Genomic DNA, 8,801 nt, shown 5'->3' with positions numbered 1-8,801 from the left:
CTTCTGTCCTACAGTTGCTATGTTTACCTTCGAGGTACCGTGTTCAGTTGGCATTGCATGTCCCTGTTTGGACTAGTGTTGTTCTTGCACCGAGATGTCCAGCAAAAGGTTGGTCCAGGTGATCTCTCCTTTCTGTCTTTTCAGGGAGAGAGAGAACTCTTCCCAAGACTTTGGGAGCTTTTCAATCACACTCATCACCTTGAACTTCTCCGGGAGATTCATTCCAGACTCCTTCAAAACATGCACTATCATCTCGAACTCATGCACCTGCTCAGTCATGGACTTATTGTCCACCAGCTTGAACTCGAGAAACCTTGCCACAGAATACTTTTCTAGACCTTGTGAATCAGTATTATGTGTCTGGTCCAGCTTATCCCATAAGAGTTTTGCAGAGTAGGCATCAGAAGAATAGACATCAAGCAAAGTGTTTGTTAGTGCCGCCAGAATGGCCGTCCTAGCCACTCCATCCTTCTCAGCCCACTTCGCAAAAGCCTTAACTGTGTCAGCCTTCTCTTGATCCACTACTGGTTTCTCATATTCCACAACCGGCCACAGACCCTTTATAGTCAGCCACAACTTCATCCTTTTCTGCCAGCGAGAAAAGCCAATGCCACCGTTAAATTTCTCCGGTAAACCGGTTAGTTCATCAGCTTGTGGGAAACTATAGGTGGTCCAATCAATGGCCCCAGCAGTTGCACCCGAACTGCTACCACCACCAACGATAACCTCACTTTCGTTAACCATTATACTAAATTCTAAATAACTAATATTCTCTTCAAGAATGTTGTAAATTTCACTAACAAATATTGCAACATAGAGGCAAGTGTATAAAGAATTTAGCAAGTTCAGGCCAAGACCACAGTCAACAAAACAAAACATGCATGTAACCAAAATTAGTAACTGAAATAACGAAGAGAGAAAGGAAGATGTACCCGAAACCATAACTTTCATCAGTGTCTGAAAATAATGGTACACAGATACAAAAAAAACAAGAAAATATGATCACAGCTGAGTCACCAGGCCTTGCTCGAAGTCCTGGCTGCTCTTGAAGAGAATATTGCCCCCTACCTGCTGCGTTTGGGATGCGTGCAATATCTCCACCAGGAAAAAACAGCTCGGAGTTGATGTTAACAACAGCAACAAAACCTCCACCTCGACCAGCACCTCAGTTGCCGGAAAACCAACCTACAGCACTTCGAACTTGTGTTTCTGGGAGAGAAAATACAGAGAGGGAGAAAAGAGGAGAATGTTGTGTGGTATGTTTCATCAACAACTTAGGCCCTCTATTTATAGTAGAGGCTAAGTGTAACTTACAACCTTGACATTAATAGACTTTAATATACATTAATATCAGAAATCAAAACTGCTCATTTAATACATAAATCAAAACTGCTGATTTTGAATTTAAATAAAATATAACAGCTTTTGTATTTAATCCACACATTAAATCAGTTTTAATGTTTTTAATTATGAATCTTTATTTATCAGTTACATGTTCAGATTCATTGAATCTGACTCAGCCCACTTACAAAGTGATCAAGCCCAACAGAGACAATAACCCAGCCCGACTGATAAATTAATTCTAATTAAAAAATTAAATCACAAATAAATAAAATCCTCACTTTATTTATTTTCAATGTGGGACAAATGACACATTCTCCATTTCAAGTTTTTACAAACTACTAGTTTCAACTCTATTTCTCTATGGATTTCATTAAGAAAATTCTTAAAACCATACATGAAAATTTAAGTTCAAATATCATTGAACAATTTTCAATCATTAGATTTTAGGATTAATATCAAGAACATAATTAAATTAAGCTCTAAAATCCTAATTTTCTAATATTATGAGCAGGTGAACATAAAAGCAGAGGTGAGGAGAGAAGAAGAGAAGACGGAGGATTTGAGAATGAAGATAGGAGAGCCCCATGAAACACAACTTTCACGAGTAATACATTAATATAGCAGGACTGCAAAGTTGTAAAATGAAGAATTAAAGTGAAAACAAGTGATATATTGTTAGTTGTTATTCGAGATGAAAATCCACAACTTTTAAACTTGTGTCAAGAATTAAGCAGCTCTTTTCGACTCCCACTTCAGTTTTGCCCCTACCTCAGGCATTTCAACTGGTTGAACTTGGATTTATGCAGACCTAGATATTGAAAGAGTTGAAGATTAGTTTTCTGAAATTCTAAAAGAGAAGACATCAACAGGCTCCAAACTTGGGACTCAGGGATTGAAGCAAATTTGGAGCATGTAACATCCTTTTTGTCCATTTTTCTGCATCTATGTGACCAGGAAAAACAATGTGAGATCTTCTGTGTGTGTCGTCAATGTTTGTGATAATGAGTTGGGCCTTCAACAAACCTTGCATATGGAGAAATATACCCAATTATGGCCCCGTCAAATTTAACGTTAACGGGCATATTAAAAAATTAGCAAAAATTAAATACAGACAGTTTTGCCGAGTGGTCTAAGGCGCCAGATTTAGGCTCTGGTCCGAAAGGGCGTGGGTTCAAATCACAGCTGTCATTTTTTATTTTTGCTAACTACTTTGCATTTATATCCTGAGGAGATGCTTTCATGGATTTAAGGAGAGGCATGCAGCTTTAAAGGTGTTCAGAATAGTAGATTTTTTAATATTCCATTTACAGCCCCCCATGATCCCACAGCTGTCGTTTATTATTTTCACTAGTAATTGCATTTATATCCTGAGGACAATTCAAAAATTAGGCACAATTCTTATACTATAATCCATGAGTGTTCTTGTGAATCTGGGATGCGGCATCTCCCTCGTCACAAATATCATCTATTGATAATTTTATGTGAAGGGTCATCTGTAATTATGTGTACATCGAGCATTTGTATGGTTTTAGAAGTGATGTTTCCGGCAAGTGAAACTCTTAGTGAAAAATTAGTTCTACGCAGGTAGTATCAGAAAGTCCGGTGAAAAATAACTTGTTATTGTTAAATTACCATTTCAGTTTAATTTGTTTACTCTAATCTTTTTACTTTTTCTTTTCTGCTAAAATATATCATCAATTGTTATATTTTTAACATATCTTGTATGATTTGTATGATCAACAAATCTGTGCAACAGAAAAGATTCTAATTCTTAACAATATTGAAATTGATAAGAAAGATGAACAAAAATCCAAAGAATTGCCTAACAGGGTATTGTGGCTTAAACCGCATTGGTATAATTGCATGCCACAAACCTCATAGCACAGCTTGCCAATTCTGAAACTCGCAAACAAAGGCTCAATGTTAGATAACTTGTGTACCGCATCAACAAAAAATAATTAATAAAAAGATGTAAAAAAAATTCCAAGGTGGGCAAATGGGTGCCCAAGGAATGCCACAATATCCGCCAATTGTCATAAAATAGAACACAACTTATTAGTCTTCGGTGATACAATAATCCAAGAACCGGAACTGACCCAGTGAAACTGAGGACCAAATCATTGACTAATGTTCAAATCCCGCTCGCATAAACACTATTAAAAGTAACAATTATAACTTTGAGAATTTGGATGCTTAGTGCAACCATCTGATCCTGGACATAACTTACAACTGCCTATTTCTCTTTGGTGTATTGTCGCACTGCAAATGCCAAGCCCAAGATCAATATTGGGACAAGAAACTGTAAAATCTTGATCACAAAATCTGGGCTCTTGTCAGTATTGTGAGCTTGCTGCGGTGTAATAAAAACACGCTTCTGAGGAACAGTTGAAGGGTCTATCTCACCAATGCAGTACTGGTCCATCATCTCTCTAGCATTATCACTGTGGCCAGTGTCTTCAAAATCATCTGTTGCGTCTTTCCCTACAAAATTTCAGACAAGGTCAAGAATGCCGCCTCGCATTAGCTAGAAAGATAGAGAGTGAAAAAAAACAAACTTCAGACGGAAAACAAAACTGGGAAACATATCAAAAGTATTACCTGTTGCTGCTAGCAGGACTTCATCACCCCCAGGGTGATCATCCATGAATGGGGTGACATTATACACCTGCAATAATAATTTACATTTTGAGTCCGTGGCAAATAAGGTTGGTAAAGTATTTGCAACTCAAGAATCAAACAAAAACAACTCAAATTATTAACTAAATTCAACATTATAAGTCTATCATAAATAAATGTATTATGTATCATCGTCTGATCAATTATAAATAACATCTTACTTAAGAGCTTCAATTAGCTAATAAGTGATTCGGTAGGAGGCAATCACTTTGAACTGTCTTCTTCACATACAATTCTGAGTGACGAATTGAAAAGTAAGAGATCTAATCAGATATTCTAGGAACCTAACGCTGTCGTAGAAAGAAAAGGCCTATATGGAATGTGAATACTCAAAATTAAAGCAAATTTTAACATGCTAAACATTAATCTATTTTGGAAATACCAACTTGTTTATTCTATGGTTCTTATTTTCTTCTAGACAGTAACTTGTCCAAATAGGGGTCATTGCCTCCGAGTAAATTAAGTATTCCAGCTTCTGAGAGATATAGCTAATCAACTTCTTCCAACAATGTGCCATTTTATCATATCAACGTACTTAGTACCAAACAACGATTTGAAACTTAATTCTATTAAACATCAAACTTTTAGTTTTTCTTTTACAAGACAAAAGTTCCAGATCAGACAGCCAGGTTTTTTTACAATAACAATAAGCAGTCCAGATACGCAAAACCGCAAAAGGTATAATGGGATACGAAAACCGCAAAAGGTATAGTGGACACGAAAGAAAATGTCAACAGATAGCCAGGACTTTTGTGATGAAATCCAAGAATCATTTTACAACAATTGTTGCTACCCCCAAATAAGCCCCCTGACTTAAAAGCTAAAACCACAAATATAAATTCAATTATTCAACTGATTACTATCTTAACGATCAAATAAATCTAAGAATTAGGCTCAAGTTGTAAAGACGATTAATACATCAAACAGAAAAGGCCCAGTTAAAAAGATTTCATCAGGCAGCTCATAAAATTCTTAAAAGAAAGAGAGATAAGAACTGAAAATCACTAGATCACCAATATCAAGAAAGCTAAAAACTTGCAGAATAAAAATCAAGAATGAATCAAAAAGAAACAAAGATCTGACCTTTCCAGCAATGATAAGCCAGCAATCCTTAGTTTTGTTGTGAATTGCCACGTCCTCAAACTTGTGTGTCTTTGGATCTGAACCCATTTTTTCAGCTGCAGCTGCGACAGTCAACAAGATTCAATTAGAGATCAAACACAAATCTACACACACAGAGAGCAGAGAGATGACTTACAAGGGCTTTGTGATAATCGAGATTTGTGTATTTCTCTGTCTTAAAAGTTTCACTTGCATACAACTTTTACACAGAGCGCAACAACAACGTAATCTAAAAGGGGCTTTATAGCAGGGTCTCCCAACCGAACTGCATTTTGCGGATAATCGCGAAATGCGGGTAGGTTGTGGATTTAAAATTTAAAAACCGCTCATTCGCGATTTGGATGCGATTTTAAATTTTTGAAAATCGCAAAATCGTAACCGCAACTCGTAATATATATTAATAATAAAATATATTTCCAAGAATGTAATTGATATCATATAAATTAACAAGCATATCCATTTATTAACTAATCTTAGGTTAATGTCAAGACTTCGTTTATAAGATTTACAATCATTATAAGATATATAACCAAAATAAATGGAAAATATAATTAACATGTAATTTTTTTTATCCTTTTCTTTTTTCTTTTCTCTCACCTCCATATTTTTGTATGTTTTTAATATCCTTGCTTCATACGGAGCATTAGTTTGTATTTTATTTTTGAATGTAAATTTATCATGTAATTTAAACTTGAATTTATTAATATTCCGAATTTTTTTTTTTGCAAATTATTAATTATTATAAAATAGGTGGTTGAACCACAAACCGATCCGCAAATTCGCAACCGCATTTGACGCGGTTAACCGCAACCGCATTTGCGGATGACAATTTTCTAAAACGGCTCTTCGCGGTTTAGTTCGACTTCTACCCCAAAACCGATCTGATCCGAACCGCGTACACCCATACTTTATAGTTGTCTAGATTTTACACACGTCCTTTGAATCTTTTGATACTATTTTATTACTAAATATATAATTACAATTTTGTCCCTGTGGATCAAATGTTTTTCTCATTCCTCGGTTGTGTGGACCTAATGGAGCGAAAATCCGATCTGACCCGACCCGATCCGAGGCTATTTTAGTGAATATGGATGGATCTATTAAAAATCCAATCCGAGATCCGATCCGATAAGAAAAATCCGATTATAAATGGAGCGGATATGGATTTAGGTCGATCTGATCCGTTAATAACCCGATCTGGTTTATATATATAATGTAATATAAATATTTTTTAATAATTCTAATTTTAAACGTATTATCCTCGAGTGAAGTCTTATTATCTATATTTCGTTCGGTTCAGTCTTTGTAGTCTAGTCCATTTCTATAACTCTGGTTCTTTTACCTTTTAAAGCCGCATAACACAAGTCTCAATTCATATAACATTTTTATTTCTAAATCAAGTCCCGCTATCCTCAAGTCAAGTCCCGTTATCTTCGACCCGTTATCCTCGAGTCAAGTCCCATTATCTATATTTCGTTCGGTTCGATCTCCATAGTCTAGTCCATTTCTATAACCCTAATTCTTTTACCTTTTAGAGCCGCATAACCCAACTCTCAATTTATATAACACTTTCATTTTGCAATATCAATTTTTTTTCATTGTTAGAATTAAAATATTGTACAACCCAATAGTATGTTTGTTTCAAAAAGCGAATTTTAGTTCGCAATTTATCTTTGGACTTCGTTATATTCTACTTGTATTTTAATATTTTTCAAAATTGTCAATTTTAAAAATATTTTGTAATAATTGAAGTTAAAAAATAAATATACATTAATGGAGTGGATATCCAATCCGAAATTCGTGATCCGAACGTATCCGGATATGGATCGGCCTATATAAAATCCGGAGCCGATCCGATCCGAATTTGAATCAAAAAAATAAATGGATATGAATTTAGGCCGATCCGATCCAAACTCAGTCCATTGACAGGCCTATGTGGACTAATATATTATTATAATACTATACCAGGAGTGCTTGGTCATATGAAATATGTACTCAATGGTGAGCCATAAATCTAGTAAATTATAAAGTGGTGACCGCATTTTACATCGATTTTAAAATAGTTGCCAATTTTTTAAATTTTCAAAATAATGACCAACTTTTTGTTACGCCTTTCAAAAAAATGGCTGCCGTCAAATCCCGTTAAATCTTCGCCGTTAAATAATATATTTAAAGCGTAAATTATATAATTGTGGCTATTCTTCGCACTTATTTTCAAAATAGTGGTTAAACTTTTATAGATTGTTGAAATCTTTTTTCACCTTTTAAAAGAATGGTTTCGTCAAATTACTACATGGACTCCCATCTTTATCGTCACAAAAAACATATGATATCGCTAAACAAATAGGCACAAACACAACTTAAATAATTATCAGTTTTTTCACTTCTTCTAATTTAATCAAGTGCCTGACTTCTATATTTTTTTAACCTCCTCACACAAAAATATGAATAAAAAATTTAGCAAAAATATAGAGAAGAGTATCCACCCTTTGAAAAAACTTATAACCAAAGTGATAATAATTTGTTAATCGACACCCGGTATTAGGATCAAATCTAGGAAAACTCTTTAAAACTCTTCCTACCAATGAAAATTTTAAAATGTCATTATTTAAAAATTTTAAAAATTTAGCCACCATTTTAAAAATAAATATGAAGTATGGCCACCAGTATGCAATTTACATTTTAAATATAATTTTTAACGGAGAAAACTTAACGGGAGTTAACGGCAGCCATTTTTTTTGAAAGGTGGAAAGAAAATTTAGCCACTGATTTGAAATTTTGAAAATTTGACTATTATTTTGAAAATCGGTGTAATGTACAGCCAAAACTCTGTAATTTACTAGCCATAAATCATATTAGTCAAAAATTATCTATAAAAAGTAAATAAGAAGTTTTATTTTAATGGGAATCATCAAGGACCACAATTCAATTACATTCACATATTTAGTACTTTTCGTGAATTACAACACAAAATTTTATTCCTACTAGAAAAATACTAAGGATACAAAACTCAAAATAGTTTTGTATAACAATTTTTTATAACTTTTTTTTGTTTCTTCCATGCTTTCATAGTTTCTCGAGTATATAATGGATAGTTTCTTAGTGTAAATAATGGGTATTAGCATATTTTCCTTCCGAAAATTCTCAATTATGTAATTATTTATTTGATTAGATTAAAAACCAATAGATTGAAAAATAATCCCAGTATATAAAAAATTATTATTTTGTAAATTATTTTATTTTGACCGGCTAATCAAAAATATTTTTTTAAAATATTTTTTTTTAAATTAAAATATAATTGTTTACTTTTATTAATAAAAATAAAATTTTATAAACTATAATTAAATTTAAATGATAAAAATATATTGAAATATATGTAAAAATTAACACGGTAAATAAAAAAATAGAAGGAGTATAAGTTTAAATCAATCGGATTCCAATTCAATCCATTGCTTTGCTCTCAGCTTGCAGATAAATTTACGGGACGTGGATGGCGTGCTGCACTCTCTCAACCATGAGACTTAAATGGTCAAATAAATAACGCCCACAACAACCAACAGTACTCCTTCACTCACCAACTACAATAACACTAACTTTGATTTTCTCTTTCTTTCTGAATTCGTTGAATGCAGATTATATTACTAATTTATATTTTATTT

General features: G+C 33.6%; 1 protein-coding gene across 1 annotated transcript; it reads right to left on the bottom strand.

Moving 5' to 3' along the window:
* Positions 1–3,356: 3,356 nt before the first annotated feature.
* Positions 3,357–5,418, bottom strand: LOC141708304 (cytochrome b5-like). The gene is made up of 4 exons (XM_074511866.1): positions 5,279–5,418; positions 5,104–5,204; positions 3,943–4,009; positions 3,357–3,825 (listed from the first exon to the last, which is right to left on the bottom strand). Exons 2-4 carry the CDS (start codon positions 5,188–5,190, stop codon positions 3,578–3,580), a joined length of 402 nt encoding a protein of 133 aa, XP_074367967.1. The 5' UTR covers positions 5,191–5,204; positions 5,279–5,418; the 3' UTR covers positions 3,357–3,577.
* Positions 5,419–8,801: the final 3,383 nt, after the last annotated feature.

The sequence above is a fragment of the Apium graveolens genome, chromosome 2 (genome assembly GCF_009905375.1).
Source record: "Apium graveolens cultivar Ventura chromosome 2, ASM990537v1, whole genome shotgun sequence".
NCBI lineage: Eukaryota > Viridiplantae > Streptophyta > Magnoliopsida > Apiales > Apiaceae > Apium > Apium graveolens.
This window is presented reverse-complemented; position numbering and strand designations above follow the sequence as displayed.